We start from the raw sequence: 25,961 nt of genomic DNA, 5'->3' as shown, positions 1-25,961 counted from the left end.
TCTCTTAACAGTTTTGTACGAAATGTAGGTCTCCATTGGTTTCTTTGTTTGTATTTCAAGCAACACATTGCCTTGCTCACAATGACAGATATTCCTTTTACTGTTGCATGCCAGGAAAGGTGTTCTGCTTTGATTCAAGCACGTACAGAAGTGCAGGAACATGGTGCCGTTGATGACAGAGACACATTTCTTCATCGAGTGAGGGATTTACTGAATATCTACACGAGTGAGTTGGGCTATCCAGACTGCCAAATCGCTCAAGTGCATTTTTCTGTATTTCATGCCTCACCTTTGCTATATCTTTTGCGTATCATGTAGATGATCAGGGGGCTTCACCGATCTATGTTTCAGCTCCAGGCCTTGTTCAGCAGATTAACAACTTGCAATCAGAACTGCAGTATTTGCAAACAGAACTTGACAGCTCTCTTATGGAGGAAAAGAATAAGTGCATAAATGAGCTGTAAGAAGAACTTGGACTGCTGAGTGAAGAGTGTTTTTCGAATTTGATTGCCGTTTAGCTTGCTTACTGTGTCCTGACTGTCTGTCCAGCTGTGAGATTATCCAAAGGATGCAGCAGCTTCTTTTTGCATCATCAACAACGGCACAGCCTGTCTTAAGTCCTTGGGTGAGTTTTGTGAATGTTCAGACACAAATTTCCTTCTTTACTGGTATCTTTTGGTACTTCTTGTTCAAGAAACTGATTGGGATGCCGACAAGAGACACAAGCTATAAATACTAAATGGACAAGGACAGCCAGTTTAAAGTCGAAGTTGGGCTTATAAGAAATGAAGATGCTCTAGGTCTTTTGGGTCTGTGTGTGTCCATATTTGTAAATAGAGCAGATAATAGGTAAAAAGGTTTGCATCCCAAAAACATGTCAAAATGTGGAAGGAACACATATCCGCCACCAAATTTCTGAACAAAGCTGGCCTTTAACTTTAACATCCCCTTGTTAATGTGCTAGGGGGACCGAACAGTATCTACAATCTCGTGTTTCCAGCTCTAAATCCTGCTACTTTTTTCATCGATCCTGAAGTTGCTTTTAAGCAACTGAGAGCTCATCAGAGAAATTCAGAACTCAAAATCTGCAGCCTCCTATGCCCTGGGAACTTTCAGACATATTACGGACATTTGGAAGTATCAACGGGAATAAGTGGCAATTTTGGGCTTCATAAAAATTACTCATTCTCCACTATTGCTCTTTTGTGTTGTACAATGCTTGCAACTTCTCTATCCGAGAGAGAGAGAGAGAGAGAGAGGGGGGGGGTGGGGAGGGGTTTCAGGGCCAGCGGAGATTATGAAAGGGCAAAGGAGCATATGAGACGGGTGTGCATGGGCCCAAAGAGAGATAGATAGTGTGATCATGTAACCAAAGTCAAGAGTTCTCTCACACACAAAGCACCACTTGAAGAACCGAGAAGGAACCATGAGTACAAGAAGATGCTGACACCAATTGGGTACAAAATACGTGCCCCCCCCCCTCCGACTAGATGAGTGGCTCTTGCTTCCTTGTCTAGAGTATTTGAGATGTTTCAATTAAAACACCACAAGGAGCCCAAATTATCCCTTCCCTCCACAAAAACAAGGGATGCGTTTACAGAGCCTCTGTGGGCTTGACACATGCTTTTTGGTAACAATGATTTTATCCCAAGTTCGAGGTTGACTTCCTACATAAGCTTTTAGAATATCCAAAATAGTGCTATTTGCTACTTAAGTTTTTCCATTAGATTTTGGATGAAAAGCTGAAGAAAAGCCTAACTGAGTCAAAATGCAATAAAAAAGTTACTACAAGATCTATAATTTGGGTCAAACAAAGATCTTTTGGATGAACATGTGTGCTTCTTGTTGAGTACAGGGGATGAAGTATACGTGCTTACTAAAGGGTCGATATTTGCTCCCAAGATTGAGTAGGAATTGATAAAGACTTTAGCAATCAAAGAGTCTTTCCTTTATAACTCTTTAGTTTTTGACAAGACAAGTGATGCATTCCACAACAAATCTCACCACATTTTTCTTGATATTAGGCGAATAGAATTCTCTTGGTATCACTTGCTAAGTATTCAGCACTTATTTACAGCTCACAAAGCATATATCACAACCATTAACCATTGCATGATCACCATTTGGCATTTACCCATTTGTTCACAAACAAAACCATTGAAAAAGGGATGGAGGCTAGAATGCCCTTGCTCAACAAACATAGACAAGTGCACCCCATTGGCCCCAAACACCATGGCGTCCCTTTCGGTATTTCTTTATATTTTACAGTGAAATGATTACAAGTTGCATCTGGGAGACCTTCCCTGCAATTGAGCACGCAGTCCCAATTCATTGAGCCTTCGCAAGGCTTTCAAGCATAGAACACCATCACATAAGTGCACTTAACCCATAGGCTCAATCCAAAGGCATTCTCTTTTTCGAGTACAATTCCATTGGCTGTCCAGATGCAATCACACTGCACCCCAGTTGCACTCTCTTTAAGTGGTTTCCAGATGGCATTCACAAAGCTTTTCAAAGCTCCAAAATAAAATCAGCAAAGTACCCAACCAAAGAATGACTCATGTAGCACTGCTTGGGCACGTCTGAACCAAGAAAGAGGTGGCACACGAGGCCAACCAATAGCTTATGGCAAAAAGAAATTGCAGCAGCAAAATCACAACTCACCAAGCCCTAAAAACTCGAACCAAGTCCTCAATTGCCAAGAGGACATAGTAGCCGATGCCCAATTGCATTCTCAGCCAAAGAGGAGTGCAAAGGCATGAAGAAAGAGCATTTACAAGAGCCGACCAGCAAGAATTCCACTGAAAAATGCGAAAAGAAGCACTTCTGTCGTGAAGAAGTGGGAGTTCTTGGGCTCAAAAGAAGCGTGCTTTAGAGATGAATGCATTGAGAAGGTTTTGGAGAAGTTTCATCGTCGGAAAGTCCTCCAAAACTGAGAAAGACTAGTCAACCAGCGCGTGGGACTACTCGAAATTCAACAAAAAGCTGTAGCTTTGCAAGAGGAGAGGCCCAGGAGGCTGTAGAAGCAAAAAGGTCCAGAAAAAGCCACTTTTGCAAATTCGACCAGCAAAAGAAGTGCTCAGCTCTACCCATTCTACCAAACGCACGGAGGAAAAAGCATATTAGTGCGAAGGGGAGGCAGAGGGGAAACCATTGGGCCAAACGGGTGTCGAGGAATCCAAACGGGTGAGGAGTTATGAAGAAAAAAGGAATTCAGCTGAAGGAGGCTGAAAAACCAGTCCAAAATCTCAACAAAGGGAGAAGATGAGAGAGAAAATCACACATGTGAAGTTTAGAAGGCCCAGGAAGGTCCAGGAATGACAAAGGAGCATGTAGAAGGCACTAGAGCCACCTGGAACTCTAGGGGGGCCACGGAAGGTACATGGCCCCTCTAGGGGGCTCATTAAAAGTGCCATGTCATCATTTTCCAACAACCACTCTTTTAATTCCTTGGAATGCCTTTGGGCCTAGGGATTAATTACCCTTATATGCTAGGCACCATGTCGCGTTTGATTACACATTATTAAGCCCACACTTGGACTTTTAAAACCAAAGTTGTCACGGTCTTGTAGTACATTAAAGTATTTAGAATTTCACGCCCCTGTGACATACCACTCTCTTGAAACAGCAAACCACAGTTTGCTGTCCTAAAACACATGAGCGAGCATGAAATATACCATGAAAGAGTATACAAGAAAGCCGCAGCTTTAGTATACAAAGAGTGAAAATATGGCTAGGAGAGGCATGCATCCATTCATATACATTGCTCAAAATCTATGTGATCCTCGGTAATCAATAGTCAAGATGCATCAATATCATGAAGTCTCACAGCAAAAATAATGTCAGTTCAGTATTTCGCATGAAACATACAGTGTCATCAAGCGACCTCATGAAATCACGGTGAGGCCGTCTATACTGAGGGAGTGGAGGTGCTACCCCCTCTCGAACAGCAGGTAATGCTCCAGACGCTCGCTCTGTTGAACTACATGTAGGAGCCCAGACCGTAGTCGGGTCTAACTGGAAAGCATCAAGGTAAAGCGACAAGTGGCTTGTTGCCAAGAAGGGGAGCCTGAGAGCTCATAGAATTTTTTTCATTCACGTTTTTGGATATGTATGAACAGCTTTCATGCTGAACTATGTACTCCATCTTCTCTCAAGTAATAAAAATCCTTCGGGGGGGTCTAGCCCGACGGTTGTCCTGGGCCCTAGTGACTCTGTAGAGAGGGGGAGAGAGGGAGAGCATTGGAGAGTGTTTCCTTGCTGTAATTTATGAGCTGTCGTAAGACTGCACAAGCAAGAAGGTCGAGAACCAGCGAGACATTTAGATTTTGGCTGTCCTCTGTAGGTAGATTTCATTACATTAGATTACATTGGTATCAGAGCCAAGGCAAGGATTGCCTTCTATGGTGACCACGATCAAAGGAGCTTGTGGGAGATGGCAGAAATTGGGACGATGCAAGCAGTAAATCGTGAAAATTGAATGTTGAGAGCGTTCACAGAATTGTGATGCAAGTGTTGTTAACGTCCAGTACGTCGTCATGATTTTGGTTCGTTTGGCATCCTAGATTTGTATGACACCTCGATGATGGTAAGCCAAACAGCCACGAATGACATACAGCTCAAATGGCTCACGTCAAGTTGGTCGACGTACGATTTATGCCTGTATTTGCTTTCATTGGCCTAGTATACGCTTAGGTGTACCGCAGCTCTATGCAACAGGCAAGGGGTGGAATCCAACGACGGGTTGCACTGCTTGGAAAGAGGTAAATGTGTCAGCAAGGGGGCGATTGCCACATCGTAGTGCTGAGGTGGCAGTGATGTGGACATGGACAATGGACCCGTTGCTAACGTGGACCCAATAATGTGGCACTATTGGTCTACCTATGTGGCAGATAAGGCTTAGGTTTTAGATAAATTACCACATGGATACTTCTTGACCTACCCTTGCTGGGTGGTTGACCAAGCCTTAAGCCTTATGAATAGCCACATGTCTAGATAAGAAAGATGCTGAGGGAATCTTACAATCATAAACCGAAAGGAGGATCACAAATTGTGAGCGCCTCTATGAGCATCTCTGTTGCGTGGCTGGTGACGTTGATTTTTGGTAAGGCATTATGAAGATGCTCATGCTCAGAGCGATGGTCACCGAGGCCTGGGCGTGAGCGCAACTAGCATTACAGCGTCCCAGTTCTCATGTACGCAGTGAATCCATGAGCGGACCTTGTAGATGGAAACTTTTGCCGGATTTTCGTATTTGACGTTGAGCGTTGACAGAAGTCCCGGTCGGAGGTCTTTGGAAGGTGCGACGCGCGACGTTGCCCAGCCAGCCAAGGTCTGAAACCTTAGGCATACGTGGCAGGTATGCACAGAGCTGCATAGGTGATGTGGCAGCCACACGTGCGAGCTGACGTGGCGCACACGTGGTAGAGGTCTTGATAGGTCCAGCTGACGTGGTAGACACGTGTGGATGCTAATGTGGCAGTGGGAGCTAATGCTGACGTGGTAGCACATGCAGGGTGATGACATGGCAGGACGGCAGCTGAGTTGGACTGCCAGCTGGATTGCTGAGGTGGCAAACCAGTGGCTAGACTAACTCTGGTTAGCCAGCCCTGGTTAGAGGTTCAATTAGTTGGTCTAACCAAACTAGATTGGTTAGTCAAACGAGGTTTGACCAACTAACCTTAGTTTTAGTTAACCAAACCATAGCTGGTTAACTAGACTATTGATGGTTGAGGTCCAGTTGAGAGCCAACCAGACCAGAGCCAATTAGTGTGGTTAGAGTAACCAGCCGGTTATTCATCCAGTTACTGTCCAAAAAAAAAAAAAAGGTTGCAGAGAGTGTTTCTGCTAGCAGTTTTCACCTATCTGAGAAAGTATTTACTGTCAGAAAAAGCAGAAATCAGAGGAAAATCAGAAAATTGCACAAGTAAAGGGATGCATGCCTTTATGCTTAGAAAAAGGGAATCAGATGCATACTTAGTACTTTGTGGGTATATGCCTTGAGTTGACAGCCCGGTACTGGCATAGATTGTGAATGCAAGACACCTCTTGTTGAGACGAGTCGTAAGAAAATGGCCCAATCACCTATCCAGAGGGATACACAAGATAGGGATGCACATCAAAGACAGAGAAGTGTGCAACAAACTCAGCAAGAATTTGAACAGATGGTACGCACTCGTATGCAGGAGATGGAAAATCTCAGAAGGGATCCAAGAGCTCAGCATTTGTTTCAAGGAGAAACTATGCCTAATGTAGTGTATGATGTGTCAATGCCAGAGGCACACTCTCGTGTACAACCAGAGAAAGAGAGATCTCATAGGGGACGGTCTCATAGCAAGAAGAGATCGAGGCATCATCACCGATCTCCCAGTCCTTCACCGTCTACCTCGAGCTCGACTTCTGTATCTTCTTCTTTATCAGATAAACCATCCTGGAAAGTCTTCCAGAGAGACCAAGGAATTCAAAGAGGGAGGTAAATCTGTCAAGTTTATGACCTATAATGGACAATATGGTCATACAGACAAAGCATTGCAGTTCGTCAGGCAGTTTGATGCTGCATTCGGTATAGAAAATTTTTTAGAATCCTCCAAGTTAAGAATGGTCAATTTGCACTTGACAGCGACAGCTAGTGCATGGTGGAGTGCACAAACCACAAATGGGTCAGCCCCAAAGAAGTGGAAGGACTTCAAGAAAGCCTTCTACCAGCAGTTTATGCCTAAACAGTTTAGAGATCATGTTCTTCAAGATTGGGACAGTTTGCATATGGATGCAGGAGATACAGTGGATGTGTACAACCAAAATTTTTGGGATGCTTATTTGCAGGTTGCACCTTTCAAAAAGATCTCCAAAGGAACCCAAATGAGAAAGTATAGAGCAGGTCTCAGTCCAAGAATTCAGGCGGTAGTGAATGCTTTGGAGGCAAAGAACATTCGAGACCTTATGCATTCAGCTTCAGTAGCTAGTCTTGTGCCATTACAAGATCCATCCACAGTACTATCCTTGCATGCAGGATGTGCCGAAAGAAAGAAAACTGATTTTTTAAAATCAGAAAAGAAAGAGTATCCCAAGGTTGAAAAGAAAGGGTTTCAGCCTCAGAAGCTGAGGGGTACTCAGTTTTCAAAGTCATATAAAGGCAAATCCCCATTCACTCCTAAACAGATAGCTGAATTCTGCAGAGGTGGAAATGCATGGTGAAATAAGTGAGGCAGATCAGAATAAATTGCAGTTCCTTGAAAATTTTAAAGATTGCTTTTCTAACACTTTGCCAGGGGAGCTACCCCTTGAGAAACCTAAGGATCATGGCATAGAACTCATTCCTGGTAGCGAGCCACCCAATAGGCCCCCATACAGAGTTAGTGCAACTCAGCGAGAAGAGATTATGACTCAGGTCCAGGACTTGTTGTCCAGGGGGTTGATTTAGCCGAGTTCTTCTCCTTTTTGTTCCTCTGTACTGCTAGTACAGAAGAAAGATGGTTCATTCCGTATGTGCGTTGATTATCGCGCATTGAACAAAATGACCATCAAGAATAGATTCCCTATTCCGTGCATTGATGATGTGCTCGATCAGTTAAATGGAGCTTTAGTTTTCAACATGATAGACTCAAAGAGTGGCTATCACCAAGTGAGGATACAGTCTCAGGATGTGCACAAGACAGCGTTCTGCACTACTTTTGGGTTGTATGAATATCTAGTGATGCCTTTTAGACTGACAAATGCCCCAGCTACTTTCAATAGGATGATGGATCGTACAGACAATTCACTGGTACCTTCTTCGATGCCATAATTGTCTTTTCTAAGTCTGAAGAAGAGCACAAGGAACATCTTGCTATAGTGTTTCAAGGGCTGAGAAATCATCAGCTCTATGCAAACAGCAAGAAAAGTGAAGTCTTCCTAGAAGAAATCCATTACTTGGGGCATATAATATCTAAAGATGGGATACGGATGGATCTGACAAAGATTCGTGCCATTCACGAATGGCCAGAGCTGAAAACTGTGCATGAAGTTCGAAGTTTCCTAGGCTTGTGTTCTTACTACAGAAGATTTGTCAGGCATTTTGCGGATATAGCCGCTTCACTCCACGATCTTACTAAGAAAAATGCAGCTTTCAGATAGGGAATTCCTCAAAAGACAGCCTTCACCACACTCAGGGAGAGGCTAACTATAGAGCCAATCTTAATTGTTCCAGATTTGTATCAACCATTTGATGTGGATTGTGATGCTTGTGGGGAATGTGTTGGGGCTGCATTGCATTAGAATGGTCATGTAGTGGCTTATGAGAGCAGGATACTCCGAGATGCAGAGAGATATCTGGGAATCTATGAGAAAGAGTTATTGGCTGTAATCCATGCCATCCATACATGGAAGCACTATCTTTTGGGTGTAGATTTTAATGTTAAAACAGATCACCAAAGTGTGAGATATTTTCTAACTCAGACAAAACTTTTCGAGAAGCATATGAAATGGGCAAATATGCTGTCAATGTATCATTTTCAGATTGTCCATACCCCAGGGATTCGGAACAAAGTGGCAGATGCCTTGTCTTGAAGACCCCAAGTCAATAATGTGACTATTGCTTATCATCAGGATCTGGAAGGCATGAGGGAGCAATATGCTAATGAAGCAGATTTTGGTGAGATTTTAGAGCAAATGCAAGAGGGGTAATCCACCAGTTCTATTCCCTGAAAGATGGGTATCTAATGAAAGATGACTGCCTATGCATCACCCAGGAGATGAGGAATGCCATGCATCTCCCTATGCTGGACATAGAGGAATTACAGCAACAACTCTAGCACTAGAGAGGTATTTCTTTTGGCCAGGGATGCGGAAAGATATACATCAGTTTGTTAGTGAATGCCTTACGTGTCAGAAAGTGAAATATGATTGACGGAAGGCACCTGGCCTACTTATGCCTCTTCCAGTGCCTCAGGCATCGTGGGAAAGTATTACAATGGACTTCATTTTTGATTTGCCAAGATCAAAGTCAGGGAATGATGGGATTTGGACTATCATTGATAGATTCAGCAAGCAAGCTCATTTCATTTTGGTTCGCAAAACCATAAATGTGAAGTATGATTGATACATCAGTTTGTTAGTGAATGCCTTACGTGTCAGAAAGTGAAGTATGATTGACGGAAGGCACCTGGCCTACTTATGCCTCTTCCTGTGCCTCAGGCACCGTGGGAAAGTATTACAATGGACTTCATTTTTGATTTGCCAAGATCAAAGTCAGGGAATGATGGGATTTGGACTATCATTGATAGATTCAGCAAGCAAGCTCATTTCATTCTGGTTCGCAAAACCATAAAGGTAGATCATATGGCTAAGCTTTTCATGGCACAGATCTTTAAGTATCATGGTATGCCTAAGTCCATTGTCAGTGATCGAGATCCCAGAATGACTAGTCTATTCTGGAGAGCTTTATTTGACAACATGGGGATGAATTTGAATTTTTCTTCTTCTTTTCATCCCCATACAGATGGTCAAAGTGAAGTAGCAAATTCTATAGTATTGGATATGTTGAAATACTACGTGGGTGACCAAGGTTCAGATTGGGAAAAGTGCCTACCATTGGTAGAGTTTGCTTATAATAATACAGTACATAGCTCTACAGGGAAAGCCCCCTTTGAGGTCATCTATGGGAAGGTGATTCTGCCACCTATCCTGAGGACCAAGGATGAAATATTTGTAGCTGATCAGTTTGTGAGAGACCTCCAGACAGCTTATAGCCAAGTCCGGACAGCAATTGAAAGGTCTCAAGAGAAGCATAAATGAGCTGCAGATAAGCATAGGAGACAGCTAGATCTCAAGGAAGGGGATTGGGTACTTTTGAAGTTCGAGAAAGCTAGGCTCCGCAAGTTTAAAGGCAAACAGAAAGTGTATGCCAAGTTATCCTCCAGATATTATGGCCCTTTTAAGGGTTACATAAAGAATAAATGAGGTTGCATACATGTTGTCATTGCCAGAGCATTGGAGGATTCACAATGCATTCCATGTGAGTCTTCTAAAGAAATTCCAGGGGCCAGAGCCTACAGAGCCAGTATTAGAGGATCCACCAAAAGTGGATGAGCTGGAAGAGGTCCTTCAGCCAGAGCAGGTTGTGTACCATACCGTACGCAAGGGCCCTCAGGGCAAGGAGTTTTACAGGTATCTTGTAAAATTCAAGAATTATACAGCATTGGATGCTAAGTGGATGGATGAAGACATGTTATCCACAGCTTTTGGATGTTTACAAGGAAGCTTTTCAGTTGAGGTCAACTAAATAGAAGTCGAGGGGATGTCACCGCAATGTAAATATCCTAAGTCAAAATACAGTTGACCATTTATTTAATCATAATTAAAGAGTTTTTCATCTAGGTTAATTATGGTCAAATGAATTGTTTCTATTGGTCAAAGAATTGACTACGGTCAAAGATACTTGACTTCAGTCAAGTAAGCCTGACTTCGGTCAGGGAGACTTGGTATACTACCAAGAGGGTTAACTACGGTTAACGAGAGAACCACAGAGCTGACTACGGTCAGAGAGTGTTGACTTCAGTCGACTAGACTTGGCATGCGCCAAGAGGGTTAACTACGGTTAACCAAGATGTGCCAACTTCGGTTGGAGAGACTTGACTATAATTGAGGCGCCTCGACCCTTGGTCAAAGCCTCTTAATTATAATCAAGAGAGTTGACTCCGGTCAACCAGAGAATAAATATATTTATTATATTTGTTTTGTGTGCACATGTGTTCAGTGGGGATGCCCATTGTGACTAGAATTAGTCCACAGTGTGTTATTTGCATGCAAAGCGCTAACAATTAATGGGTGCCATGGTGGTGCGCTTTAATTAATTGTTGCAGGTACTAGGAAGAGTTATTTTTTTTTCTAAGCGCTACGGGAGCCTAACAGAGTCTAGGAGGCAGTTTGCGTGACCAAGTGCTTCGAAGACTCTAGAGTTGCCCTTAGTGGCATGTAATTAGGAAAGTAAAGTAGAAATCGACAAGTGGCTTGTTGCCAAGAAGGGGAGCCTGAGAGCTCATGTAATTTTTTTCATTCACGTTTTTGGATATGTATGAACAGATTTCACGCTGAACTATGTACTCCATCTTCTCTCAAGTAATAAAAATCCTTCGGGGGGGGTCCAGCCCGACGGTTGTCCTGGGCCTTAGTGACTCTGTAGAGAGAGGGAGAGAGGGAGAGCATTAGAGAGTGTTTCCTTGCTGTAATTTATGAGCTGTCGTAAGACTGCACAAGCAAGAAGGTTGAGAACCAGCGAGACGTGTAGATTTTGGCTGTCCTTTGTGGGTAGATTTCATTACATTAGATTACACAAAGGGTGTAACAACCTAGGTGCCTTCTGCCTGTCAAACTTTTCTTTTTGACAGACCATGCATGTTTTCACATATTCTTCCACATCTTTCCTCAAAGATGGCAATAAAAGTATTGCTCCACTGTTGTAATTGTTGCTGTAATTCCCCTATGTCTTGCATATGGAGGAGCATGACTTTACATTATGACTTTCTGTCGCATCTGATCAGTGACACAGAGTCGTCCATGCATTAAAATGAAACCCTCTTTCAACATATAGTGATCATGCCTTTGACCATCAGAAAGCTGATCATAAATAGTTAAAAAATCAGCATCATTAACATACTGATCTTTCATCACATCTAACACATTGTTGTAAGCAATGGTCACTGCTGAAACACTGGGTTTCTTGGAGATTGCTTCAGGCTGTGGTTTCTTGGAAAGTGCATCAGCCACTACATTTTTGTTACCCGGCACATGTACAATTTGAAAATGAAACATTGAGAGGAAGTTAGCCCATCTCATGTGCTTTTCAAATAATTTTCTTTGTGTGAGAAAATATCTAAGTGACTGATGATCTGTCTACACATAAAAATCAGCTCCAAGAAGGTAATGTTTCCATGTGGTCAAAGCATGTATCATTGCTAACATTTCCTTCTCGTATGTCTGCAAGTATAATTCAGCATCTTTGAGAACTCTACTCTCATATGCAACCACTCTGCCATCCTACATCAAAGTGCCTCCTATGCTGTTCCCACATGCATCACAAGTTACAGCAAAGGGTTTTGCAAGATCTAGCAAGATAATAACGGGTTCAGAACACAACTTTTGCTTCAGGTCTTCAAAAGCTGCATTTTCCTTTGGTCCCCATCGAAACAGTACAACTTTCTTCTGTAAAGCATGCAAGGGAGAAGCAATTTTTGCAAAGTACTTTATAAACCTCCGATAGTATGAACACAACCCAAGGAAGCTTCTGACTTCATGCAGATTTTTCTGGATTGGCCGACTCCTTATGCCCTCAACGTTTGCAGGATCCATCTTGACTCCATCCTTTGACACTATATGACCGAGAAAATGAATCTCATGCATAAAGAACTCACTTTTCTTGGTGTTTATTAACAGCTTGTGTCTTTTCAACTCTTGAAACACAATAGTGAGGTGTTTCTTGTGCTCTTGCTCATTTTTAGAGAACACAATGATGCCATCAAAGAAAGTGCCCACAAACTTTTTGTGCGCTCTGAAAATTCTGTCCATCGTTCTATTGAAAGTGGCAGGTGCATTAGTCGAACCAAAAGGCATCACAACGAACTCATATAAGCCAAATGGAGTACGGAAGACAGTCTTGTAGACATCTTCAGGCCGTATCCTTATCTGATGGTATCCACTTTTAAGGTCAGTACGATTGAACATTGAGGAACCTTCCAACCGATCCAATATATCATCAATGTGTGGAATTGGAAAACGGTTCTTAATTGTGACTTTATTCAAAGCCCTATAATCAATACACATTCTCCAACTGCCATCCTTCTTTTGCACAAGCAACACAGGGGAACAGTAAGGAGAAATACTTGGTTGTATTAATTTCTTTTCCAAGAGTTCCTTCATTTGTGACATTATCTCTTCTTGTTGTGCCTTACTGACACGATAGGGAGGTATATTAGGCAGTGAGCTTCCTGGAATTATATCAATTTGATGATCCTCGGGTCTCTTGGGAGGTAATTCTTGAGGAAGTGCATCTGAGAAACAATCCTGAAAATCTGAAATAAAAGCAGCCCTTTCTCTATCTAAAGCAGAAAGAGTAGAGCCTTCTTGAACTGGTTAGCTGTTCTCTTTGACAAAAATCAAGTACACTAAAATATGACGCTTTATTACATTGGAAATACAAGAAGTTGAAAGTACAGGGATGGACTCCCCTTTCAACTTTACATCAAGTACATGATTTTTGCCTCTATGAGTTAAATAAATCTTCTTGTTTCTCATCTGTACATCAGCCCCCACCGTGTACATCCAAGGCATCCCAAGCAAAGCATCACACTCTGGCAAATGCATAATGTAGAAGTCCTCTGCATCCTGATATCCCTGGATATGCATCCTCAACTTGCCAATGATAGGAGTGACAGGTGTGTTGAGTTCAGGGTTGGCCATATCACACATGCCGGATGGCCCCATTTCCTCAGGCTTGATGCCAAGCCTTCCTGCCATATCAGGAGTTATGAAATTAACCTTTGCCCCAGAATCAAAGAAAAACAAACAATTCTGATTTCTGATTTTCCCCCATGCTCTGCACATCTCAATTTTTTTCGTTTCCTCTTCATCATGTGCATGTGGCAAACTCCCAATCACATTTGGAAGAAGTCCTGCGGAAGGTTTAGGCCTTTTGCCCTTCTGATCAGCCTGTTTATCACCATTCTTATCATCATCTGACCTATCTCTTTTCTTGGATGGGCAATCATAAGAGCGGTGTCCCTCTCCTTTGCATATAAAACATTTGTTTTGCTCCATGAGTGACTTTTTCTCTTCATCAGATAACTTGGTACGGGGCTGTTTATTAGGCTGTCCACGCCTTTGACCAGCTTTGAATTGGGCTTTTCCTCCCTTTTGAAATGGTCGTTTGCCATAATTTTTATTTTCAGATTTGATGTCCTTATCCTGGTGTTTGGCAGCTCGTTTGCTGTCTTATTTTTTGCGGTCCATAAAGCCCAAATTCTTCTCCTGCATCCATGCATATGCTGTCCTTGCATTCTCAATTAATTGAGTCATAGAACCCACCTTGGTTTTGATGCAATAATCACGTAGCTCACTAGGAAATCCACAACAGTACCTCTCTATTTGCTCTTTCAAAGAAACATGCCTGTAAGAGCTCAATGGCAACAAAACATCCCAAACCTCTTGGTGTAATCATCAAGATTCTTGCAAAGTTTGTATGACAAGTCATGCCAGTGTGAAAGTACTTCAACTTCAAAAGTTGGAGTAAGCCAAGTAGAAGAGAACACTTGCTTCAAGTAGCAGGTGCATCTCCATGAAGCATAAGGTTGGTGTACCACTTAGTGCATTGCCTTTCAAAAATGTGGCAACCTTCCTCATCTTGGATGCTTCTGTAAACAAACACCCAAGAAATGCAGCATCAAACTGTTGAAGGAATGTGAGGGCTTTGTACCTGTCCTGTACTACATTATATGTCTCAAACTTGACATGAGAACCACCATCCTTAAATTCTTTATATACATTTGATGTTGGCTGTCCCAAACTTGACATGAGAACCACCATCCTTAAATTCTTTATATACATTTGATGTTGGCTGTATTTTTGCAGCATTCCCTTCACTAGGGAGAGCCATGCTTGGCTGAACATTAGGCATGGGAGCATATGTTGTGGCTTGCATGCCTGGCTGCATTCCCACATTGTCATACATGGCTTGCTTTCTATGCCCAGTTGGCGGTGAAATCAACATAGCATCAAAGATAGAATATGTACCAAAATATTCAGGTTGTTGCCTCAAATATGGCTGAGGTGGCTGAGCCACATTTATGGATTGCACATTATTATTTTAAGGAGTAGAAGTACCCAAACCAAGGCCTTGTGCTGGCTGCTCATATTGTTGCACTGGCTGTACTTTTTGTACCTCTTTCTCAAGTGCTCTTTTGGGGGATTCCTCTCTCTTGGAAGTCACTTTTTGAGTCATTTTTGATGGCTGTCCCTCATGGGAAACTGATGCATGAGTGTGCTGTCCGCCATGAGAAGCTGATGCATGTGTGTCAGTTGAGTCAAAGCAGTCACTGCACTTGCAAGCTGTGCATTCAACATAGTAGCATCATCTGACTCACTGCTAGAACTAGTATCACCGTTGAGCTGAGTTGTAGCTTCATGTGTGGCCTGCTCAAAAGGCATTTGTTGTGCTCCTTGCAGCTGTACACTAGCTGGATCATTAAGGTTTTCCTGCCTTTTCCTTTGAGGAGTTGTGGAGCTCTCTTGCTCATGGGTACTCACCATGTTTATGGTTGTAATATTCAGCTGTCAAAAAGTGCAGCAAAGATATCCTTCCACCAAACTACCGAGGCCCACCTCTTGAGCAAGAGTGTGTGGTATCCCGGCAATGGAACCAATGAAACCGGCCTCTAATCACTCAGAGGACAGTGGAACTAAACCTTTAATCACTTCAGCACTTATTTATAGCTCACAAAGCATAGATCACCATTTGGCATTTACCCATTTGCTCACAAACAAAACCACTGAAAAAGGGATGGAGGCTAGAATGCCCTTGCTCAACAAACATAGATGAGTGCACCCGATTGGCCCCAAACACTGTGGTGCCCCTTTCAGTATTTCTTTATATTTCACAGTGAAATGATTACAAGTTGCATCTGGGAGACCTTCCCTGCAACTGAGCACGCGGCCCCAATTCATTAAGCCTTCGCAAGGCTTTCAAGCATAGAACACCATCACATAAGTGCACTTAACCCATAGGCTCAATCCAAAGACATTCTCTTTTCCGAGTGTAATTCCATTGGCTGTCCAGATGCAATCACACTGCACCCCAGCTCTGCACTCTCTTTGAGTGGTTTCTAGATGGCGTTCACAAAGCTTTTCAAAGATCCAAAATAAAATCAGCAAAGTACCCAACCAAAGAATGACTCATGTAGTACTACCTGGGCACCTGTGAACCAACAAAGAGGCGGCACACAAGGCCAACCAATAGCTTATGGCTAAAAGAAATTGCAACAGCAAAATCACAACTCACCAAGCTCTGAAAACTCGAACCAAGTTCTCAATCGCCAAGAGGACATAGTAGCCAATGCCCAATTGCATTCTCAGCCAAAGAGGAGTGCAAAGGCATGAAGAAAGAGCATTTACAAGAGCCGACCAGCAAGAATTCCATTGAAAAATGCGAAAAGAAGTACTTCAGTCGCGAAGAAGTGGGAGTTCTTGGGGTCAAAAGAAGTGTGCTTCAAAGAGGAATGCATTGAGAAGGTTTTGGAGAAGTTTCATCGTCAGAAAGTCCTCCAAAACTGAGAAAGACCAGTCAACCAGCGCGTGGGACCACTCAAAATTCAACAAAAAGCTGTAGGTTTGCAAGAGTAGAGGCCCAAGAGGCTGTAGAAGAAAAAAGGTCTAGAAAAAGCCACTTTTGCAAATTCGACCAGCAAAAGAAGTGCTCAGCTCTACCCGTTCTCTACGAAACGCACGGAGGGAAAAGCATATCACTCCTAGGTCTAGAGCTAGACTTGCACATGACAGAAGGGGTGAAGATGATCTGCTATAGATCTTCTTCTACAAGGTTTAATCCTTGCAAAGTGTTAAGGGTGTTTCCGGAAATCTTTTTCCACGAAGACTAGTCACCAACCTTCCTTAAAAAAAACGTCTAGTTTATGGAGGCGATATATGGATTAGTTGATACCTGTAGGGCAACCCAAAAAGGGGTTTGATACACCTGTTGATAATACAGGTCTAGGGAGTAGTTTCGGCTGGGCTGTTCTCTCCCAAATTCTAGAGAAGAAGAGGATCATATGTGATTAGGTTTCCGGCTGATGCAAGAAGGGTGTTTTGCCGTAATATTGTGTGCACATGAGATGCATAAAGCCCTAATCCTAAAGGTGAATCAAGGGTTTAGATCGTTATTCCTATGGGTCTACTTTGAGCTTGCGCTTGATTTTTTGATTTCCTAAGGATTTAGGATTCAATTGCAAGTTGGGGAGCAAGAGCCTAATTTTGCCAGTCCTGTTTTGGAAGCCTAGGATTGTGTTTGAAGCATTCTCTATTATGGGAAATTGCTTTTTATATCCCCCAGCAATTTTGGGACTTGCTTTATTGGGAAAAGAAGATCTATTGAAGCTTGGAGACCGAAAAAAAAAAAAAGGGACGATAGGGATGACCTGCCAGATGAAGACAGCACAGGATATCTCTTCCTGTGAGTTGATGCCTTGCGGTTCTCAAAAAGCCTCCCGCAGTTATTACTGTTTCAAATCTTCTGCTTCAGCTCTATAGAGATGGTGATTGGATTATCTCTAAGCAAACTTCGGTAGTTTTCAGGCAATATTCCAGGTATTTGCAGCTCTATTATGAAGCTGATTTCCTATGGATTTAAGTGTATGATCAGATTGGTGCCTATCTTAGGAAGTTTTGAGAATAAAAGCTCCTATATTTGGGACTGCTTATGGCTTCTTCCTATCCATCCTTGAGGGGGCAGCAGCAAATTAGTCTTTGTCATGCTGCCCCACGAGATGGCTTTTGGCTATGGCAGGGAATCACAGCTAGGTATGACTTTTGAAGGTGGTCGTTTGACAGTCCGGGACTGTGAGGGCCTTGTTCTAGTATGTTTTTGCCAATATTCTTTGGGTTATCTCTGACTGCAGCAGTAGACTATTGGCTGATGATACGTACATAGGTGACAGTGGGAGTGGAGGTAATAAGTGATAGCAGCCAGACTCTAATATTCTCCCTGTTGTCGATGTTAAAGGTGCTCACTTCAACTACCATTGAGATTCTTTGTACCCTTCTCAAGAAGGCTACATCTTATAGAATCTATGGTAAGCCAATATGTGTTGAGGCCCCATCTTGGCCAAGATCTCGTGATTTTGAGGTCTTGGGATGAGAATCAGCTTGTTTTCATCTGGAATTGATGGAGATAATTGACTGCTCTCAAGTTCCACATAAGAGCCATTCCTCAGGTCGGATGGACCAACAGTGAGGAAAGCTCCGGAGTAGCTAGCTTTATCTGATGTCTGGAACAAATAAGAGCAGAGACCCCTTGGTATCATCCTGCTCCCCGGACAGACAGTTCATCTGATAAATTGTCTTGTAAAGAGGACACCGGGAGGAAGTAATTTGAGGTCTTATGTAAACATCCACTATTTTGTTTGGTACCTCTTGGTAATTTTCTATTTTGTATGCCACAAATATAATGACGATTACTTTTGCTGTCCATGTCTGGTGCTACTTGCATCGAGTTTCTTAAGTGCTTCTCTTTTGAATGGGAACTTTTATACTATTCCCATTGCTTTTGAATATTATGCGTGTTCCAAGTTAATGTTCTTATCTTATCGACTGGTATCCCAGACATAAATCTTTCTTTGGTCCTTGGACCCATCCAAACCTACGTCTTCCTAACGACAGCTAGTTTGGCTGGGGCTGTGTAGTATGGGATGCGCAGTCTTAGTTGGGATTGACTAAGGTCAATGGGTACAAACAAGGGCACGATGAGTGATTTGTTTAGCTATGGATTTGGCAAAGATGTCTTGAATAGTAATAGGTTGGACAACCTGCTGTTCTGAAGGGATCTATATAGTGGATGATTTGACTTTTTTGGTTATTGAACCTTTTAATGATTGCTATTTTAAAGTGAGGATTCACTTGGATAGTGACAAGCTGGTAAAGGAACTCCGTAAGTTGATCTTGTGCTTGGATTGAGTACAAGATAGGAACACAAGACAGCTTTTAGACTTTATGAACTCAGAGAAATTATGGCTTCTCAAAGAAGCGACATGAGAAGTTGACTCCTTGGAATGAGGAATCCTTTTGGTAGCTCTTGGGTAAACTCTGGACAGAGTTATCATTATGGACGGTTTTGAGATGTCGTATGACATCAATCAGCCCAGTGGATACTTGGCTGAGTTTCCACCGGCACCTCTTCCTCAAGGTCAAGGTCAGGTTTGGGATCCCTTCACAAGAGAGAGGGAGAGAAGAAAAGAAAATCTGGGAGATGATTTTCTGGAATCTTTTAGGGGATTTAGTAGACCTTATTTTGAATAATTGGATCCTACCAAGGTCTATAACATAGATGTAGGTAGTGTGAAATCTCCAAGGACATATCTAGGGTTCGTGGTAGCCCTCCGATGAGACACAAAGATGTCGCGTATCTGTAGCTGTCGAGCTGTCTCTTGCTGTGGATGGGGGCGTGGTCTCCGAGATCTATGTATCCGATTAGTGCCTCACACTTTGTGTTGCAGGCTCCACCGCTCTGCGTCGTCTTCTTGAGAACCTTGCTCCTTGCCAACTTGTCGGTGAAAGTTACTTGTGCTTGTGTCCCCTTTTAGACGACACAATCTATGCAGAGGAAATTTCCTTTGATTTTGATCAATCTTTCCTTTCATGCTCCATTATGCCAGCCTTAGGCAATCCTCCTATGCGTAGAACTTGGGTATTGGAAGCCTTGGTTTGTTCTTTTACCTCCCTGTACACATCCCATTTATTGTCCGTTATTGCTGTGATTTCTTGTCTCATGGACTTGAACTGGGTGGTAACCATGTCCTAGACCTTGGTCATCAGCTGTGGTGCAGGTGCTGCTGCATTGCATTTCTGCATTACCTCTTGTATTACTTTGTTCCTGTTATTTCCATGCAAAGGCCTTCATCTCTAAAGAGGCAAGTCGAAGTTTGACCTCTTGGAGTTCTTGCTGTAAAAAATAAATCTGTTCCTGTGAATCTAGGGTAGCTGTGAGCTTGCTGTTGTCTATGATAGGTCAAAGCATAGGGGGTGGGGTTCAAGGCAGAGGTGATGGCATCATAGGATAGTCTGTTCTTTGGAGTCGAAGTAGGGAGAGCTATGGTGGTACTTTTCCGTAGTCCATAGTGGACCGAATCCCCCTGGCTATTTAACTCTTGAGCTGGGCTGGGGGGCCAGCCCAAACTCAGGGTGAGAGGAAAAAGGAGAGGAGGAAACCCAAAAGAGGGGCTCAAGACTTGTGACTGTTTGAGTGGAACGATTGAAGTGACCGAAGTGGCTGAATTGAAAATTGGAGGGTGAAGTGGAAGTGGAACTGTAACTGGATGGCCAAGAGTTTGCACCGTGACGCACCTGTTGGGCGAAAAACTACTGAGTGGGAGCAAGAGTTGCTGAGTGACGAACTGTTGGAGTTGCTGAGCGGGAGAGGGAGTTACTGGACGAGAGAGAGACAGAGAGAAAGGGGCGGGGGGGGACTATATAATTATTTGTCTGTGTGTACAGTGTATCTCTATGTCTGTTTGTGTCACTTGTCCTCTGGGGAGAGTGCAATCCGAACAGGTCGAGGGAGCTGCCATGTGAGTCCCTCTTACTAGATCAAGTGGTCACCACCGAGAAAGCGTTCTCAAGAGTCAAGAAAGCAAAATCGCTGAACTGTTAGCGGGGAGGAAAGAAAGGCATGAGGAGAGGAAACAGAGGGAAAAGGGCTGGAAAAAAGAGGAAAAAAGAAGGGGGTTCTGAAGAGGAGAATCTGCCCTCAAAGAAGACCCACTTGAAGCAGGCAGAATGCTTGGTGAAGATCTCCACAGAAGAAGGGGCTAGCCTATCTGACAACGAGCCAGCAGTGTGAAAAAAAACACCATAGGAACCGGACTAACAGTTTCGAGGGAACTCCTTCAGTACCAACGCTCACAGACCAGTGGAAAAACAACCCTTTGAACAGGCTAGATGAGAGCTAGCTGAGGGGGGCTGATTCGACGGAAGAAACAGCCAAAAAGGCTGTTGCCAAACAGCGCGACAGCAAGGACGAGACTAAGGGGCCCGGATATCAAAAGGGGGTTGAGGTGGAAAGAAATGCGCAGAGGAGAGAGGCAAAGCAGGAGGCAGAAGCGGCAGGAGGAGGAAAAAGAAAGTAGTGGGGGGGGGGGGGGGGGGCGGGGAGGAAACAGATGGAGGGGAAGGAGGGTGGGGCGATGGAGGTCAAAGGGCGGGGGGAGCTAGCAGAGGAGACGCAGGCAGGAAGATCCTGTCCAGACAGCCCAGCCAGCAAATTATCTTTCCCTTGGTCTTGACATCTCCCAAGCACTACTCCTGTGAAGAAGTTTGTAATCTCCTACTGTTAGGGGCCTGCCCCATGATTGGGTGACCTCATGTATGAAGAGTTGGTGCATCTGTGGAACTCTGCTCATATCCTCGGTTCTGATAGTATCTTGGGCATTGCATCAAGAAATGCTCCTTGGTCTCCACCTTGTGTGTATTACAATGAGTACAGAGCCTCAAACCTCTATGGTGCTGTGTAGTTGTAGTCTCGTGGATTGCCTTGGCCTGGAATCTGTGAGATGAGGTCTGGAGTGTTCGCCCATGGAGATCTGTACTGCATGGGAATCGTGGACCTGTAGGTATCCTGATGCTTGGATGAAGCCGTAGTCGCTCAATTGGAGGAAATACTCTCCATAGAAGGCCATCTTCCTTGCATGTTGCTGCTGCGGGGGGGGGGGGGGGGGGGCGAGGTTACCTATGGCCTATGGATGTAAACCTTCCATAGATCGTATTGGGTGATTTGATGAGTCACCTACTGTGTCAGACGCAAGCAAGGAGCATCTAGTGAGTACTAGTATGGCAGTGAATGATTGATAGGCATGCCCTGTGTTTGGAACCATCTGGAGACTCGTGCCTACAAGCATTGAACCTATTCCTTAGCTGCGTAGATGATGAGAGGGATCTCCATGGTAGCCTCTATTGACTTGCGTCTGTCCAGCCAAATTGTTTGACTCGGTCAGGATGAGAGACGATATGGAATGAGGCATCTGTGCGGAGGGGTCTCCCTGCAAACTATGCTAGGATAATGTTTGCGGAGTACATCTCTTTCCTGGGATCATACAAGATAGCATCATGACCTGTAGTCTTTCAGAACCAGTCCATCATCCTCTTTGAGGTCTATTCCCCAAAAAGCCCCTGTGTAGAGGGCTGCTGGTCGAACTAGGGAGTTGGTTTTGTGGCATTTCCCTCTCCTTGGAGTAAGTTGCCATGTGAGACGCAATAGCGTTATTATGTCTTCTAGCATGTTCACAATGATCAAATGGCTAATATATAACACTTAGTAGTATCCATTAGGATTGAAGCCATCTAACACGATTGAATAAATTAGCTTAACGATGGAATAATGGTGGTGACTATCATTGGCGAAAAGACATGTGGCATGGACTATGTGCTTTAGTCCAAATCTTGCTGATTGTCTTCTAGCAATCTGGCAGACTATTTAAAAGTATTCTTCATGTTTTTGTGCTTATATGTCTCAGCCCCTAATGAAAGAGCTAGCAGAAATGGAAAAGGTAAACTCGCAGCTGTCTACTGCAGTAGAGGAGGTGACCCGTGAACATCGCGAAAAAGCTGAGGTACTGGCTGTTTGCACGGAGTTTCATATCTTGAAATGTTATTTCTACTCCGCTCTGGTATCAAGCTTATGGTCAGGTTCCTCTGTAAAAGATTGACTAATATGCTGGTGCTATTGTGGTATATGCTGGATCTCATTACAAATTCGTACTGCCAATTCTGCAGATTGTGAAACACCACCCCCATGAGGTAGGAAGGGAAAGACAGGTATTTGTGGACTTTTTTTGTGCCCCAGATCGGCTTCGAAATCAAGTCAGAGAGTTGACAGCACGAGTTAAAGCCTTGCAAGTCTGAAGGGCTACTTTGAATCATCTCCCATCATTTAGTCCTGTGCCAATTCTCATGGCACAATTCATGGTATTATATATATCCTTCGACGTTTACTCGTCAATATTGCTTCCAATTTGTACACCATTAGCCATCAATTTTGCTTCTGATCTGATGGATTCTTATTGGCTGAGCTAATATTTGGTCATGCAGGAACTCGATTTATTACTCTTTTATGCACATATCAGCCCAAACAATTGCATTTTTTGATACCTGTTTGGAGCTATAATTCTGTAAAATGACCAAATAGAATGGTTGTACCACATTGCCTATTGGAATGTTACTCACTGTTAGTCTGACTTCAGTCCTATTGCTTAACTGAAGCGGAAGACCTTCCATAGTTTCGAAAAACATAGGATGTTTAGGCAAAGTTTATGAAAGCAACACATCTGAGGCAAATCATCACTATTGTATGAAGAAAACAATGTAACAATGTCCAATAGCAAGAGATTAAGTGCCACCTATGCAAAGGTTGGACTACCAGCTAGCCACAAAGGCCCCCTAGAGGATGTAGGAATTTGTGGGGCATCCCTTAGAACCCAAGGCTTGTTTGTACCTCCCCTCTACAATCAATTCTTCTCCCTTAGTGAACCCACTTGTCAATTCTCCCTTTAAGGAGTTGAAACGAGAACAAGAGTTGTATCACAAATTTGAGGAGGGAAAAAGAGTCTTACATTATTGATCGATGGAATTTTACTTTTTGTTGGTGGTCTTTTTGTTGATGGTCTTTTTGTTGAGAAAAAGAAGGTACCCTTTTGTTGTCTATGCTCCATGTTGTGGCATATATTTCAGGGAACTTTGAGCTTGCAAGATGATGACACGTGTTAAGCGGTGTGGAACGAACACTAGAGAAGAGGCCTTGAAGAAATTACCCACATTGAATGCCTTTTCTTCTAGCATGAAAATGAAGATCCAAATGTCTTTTAATATCCATGGAGAGATTGGGTAGTCACATTGTGCACCAAGTAGACTACACATGTAATGGTTTTTTAAAATTCTTGACCTTAGTATTTTTTCTAAGATTTATTTATGACACCTCCTTTGTTGATGTAGCCACGTACTGCACTAATGGTTTTGCTCATTGATGATGCATGGGAGGTTCGATTTCCCTACTTTAATGTGCCTTGAGCATGCATAGGTGACCTTTTAGCATGAAGTGCTTTGGTGTACACCCTTTTAACTACTGTTGAAGTACTTGATGGAGAGAGGAGGCACAATTAATTTGCTTTTCTTTTAATGGTGTGGATGGCTTTGGACATTAATACACAAGGGACATTGCATTAGTTCTTTTTAAACACTTACATATGTAGGTAATGACTCAAAACTAAGCTCAGTAGCAACAACATGCAAAAACATCTTCAATACCAAAATAAGAAAAACTCAAGACTTGACCAGATAACTATGCAGCACCAACAATAAGCAAGAGACTGCAAACACAGCTACCCGTGATGCAAAGGCAACTTAGTACACATGTAACTGGAGATGGTAAAGTGGGAGGCAACAACACAAGTTCTCTAGAGAAGGAATGTAGTACTAGATAAGTACACATGGCAATATAAGATAGCAATTGTGATAGGTAGCATCCACATGGTAAGTTAGAGCACAATGAAACATGGTAGTTTCACATCATTATTGCTCTGCGGTAGTCTAGTCTACACACTTGCCACATAAGTACACAGAATGCTTGCTAAGATTAGTTTGTAATTAGCATTTGAAGAGACATTGCCACATTATCATTTTGACCCTTCTTCTTGAGAAAAATTGACAAGCCATAAATTTTGATCTATGAAGAATTCACATATGCTACATCAAAACTCTTGCATGCAATTAGAAACTTGAAAGAATTAAATTGGGCAAAACTTTATTAAAAAAAGGAAAAACACATCAAAGAATGAATGCATAAAGCATTGTCCTATGTCGACCAAAGCATATTGAGTGTATTAGATGGTTGTAGCACATAACATGGCATCCATACATAATGCATGAAAGGTGCAAACCCCATTCAAGAACAAATTTATCATGAAAGGAGCATCAACTCCACATAAAAGGAGCTACCAAAGAGCCAAGAGTCAAGCCAGAGAGCGAAGAAAATAGGGCAAGAAGCAGCTCACAAGAAGAGGGAAGAGACTAACATCAATCAAGCAAAAAGAAGACTTAGCATGAAATCTGCTATAAGGATTCTTTATCAAGGCAAAAGACTAATGTGAAGAAGCAATCAGTAGGTCTTACCACCTTAGCCAATGGTTGTAAATGGTCATCATATGATTAGATGCAGTTTCTTCAGTTATCAAACTTGACCACCAGAGAGTCTCTATTCAAGCCTCTAGGGGCATTGACATGTAATACCATACTTCGCCGTTGAAGAGAAGAGATGTATTTTTATCTGTAACTTAAGAAGCAATGTATTGCACTAAGGAGAAGAGAGGTATTTTCATTGGTAACTTATATATTACCACCTTGATGAAGCCAATACATCATGCCATTGAGTGGAGGAGTTGAGAGTTGTTTTGCTATGCGCACAAGAATAAAGGCAAGGTATGAGTAAAGGTATCAATCAATAGCATTCTGGCACATGTCAAGGAGGCATCCCATGCAATGCAAATATGTATCCCACTTCTATAAAAGGGAGGTCACTTTCATGTCATACTATAGTGTAAGCTCTCAAGTCTCTTTACTAGTACAAATTGAAAGTCATTCTATGTCCACTTAGTTTAGCTCTTCATGATGGTGCACTTAGGTTGCATGTGTCGTCATTAATATAGTATTAGTGCCCATTTAGATAGTCCTCTAAGTAGTGTCCATTACTATAGTATTAATGTCAATTTAGGAAATCCTCTAAGTAGTGAAAGGGCTCAATCCATGCTTTTAACACATACGACTAAGGGTTTTGAAGGCTCACCAAAGAAGATAACTGAGCATGTGAGCCCGGTGACTGGCAATTTTTACTGTAGTTGTAGTGATCATGCATGCTAAAGTGTGGTGGTGGGTTTGCGGTGGCACAGTGGAATCGTAGCCACAACAGACGTGGCTGATGACAACCACCACCATCGGGCAGTAATTCCCACAAAAGTAAATCATGAAGTCTAATCGCCTCTAATCCCTCATTACTATAATTTACTGCACTCGTAGTAATCATGCATGCAAGCCTGGTGGTAAAGGTTGGTACACCCTTGATAGAGGCTCATGACGGGTGGCACTACATACCTACATGCATGATAGAACACAGAGTAATGGTATGGTATTAAGGCTAGTATTTGACTTTCATAAAGCATATCTTATGGATGACGTGGCTCTTTTTA

At 42.8% G+C, this 25,961-nt stretch overlaps 1 protein-coding gene across 2 annotated transcripts in view; it reads left to right on the top strand.

Moving 5' to 3' along the window:
• Nucleotides 1-23,359, top strand: part of AUG3 (HAUS augmin-like complex subunit) — a 72,134-nt gene extending 48,775 nt beyond the window's left edge. The window contains exons 14-19 of one of the 2 annotated variants that reach the window (XR_015541011.1): nucleotides 115-226; nucleotides 319-460; nucleotides 550-625; nucleotides 22,242-22,337; nucleotides 22,501-22,692; nucleotides 22,816-23,359. Coding sequence is in view for 1 of the 2 variants with exons in the window: in XM_087374848.1 (XP_087230974.1) it covers nucleotides 115-226; nucleotides 319-460; nucleotides 550-625; nucleotides 22,242-22,337; nucleotides 22,501-22,629 (555 nt within the window). In the remaining variant the exon portion in view is untranslated. Of the gene's footprint in view, nucleotides 1-114; nucleotides 227-318; nucleotides 461-549; nucleotides 626-22,241; nucleotides 22,338-22,500 lie in introns of both variants that reach the window. The other variant, XM_087374848.1, reaches the window with a different exon arrangement.
• The last annotated feature ends 2,602 nt before the right edge of the window (nucleotides 23,360-25,961 follow it).

Source organism: Dipteris shenzhenensis, chromosome 5 (assembly GCF_047967505.1).
Source record: "Dipteris shenzhenensis isolate YYH24624 ecotype China chromosome 5, Dip_SZ_1.0, whole genome shotgun sequence".
NCBI classification, from domain to species: domain Eukaryota; kingdom Viridiplantae; phylum Streptophyta; class Polypodiopsida; order Gleicheniales; family Dipteridaceae; genus Dipteris; species Dipteris shenzhenensis.
The sequence above is the reverse complement of the archived record's forward strand: the minus strand, read 5'-3'. Positions and strand labels throughout refer to the sequence as shown.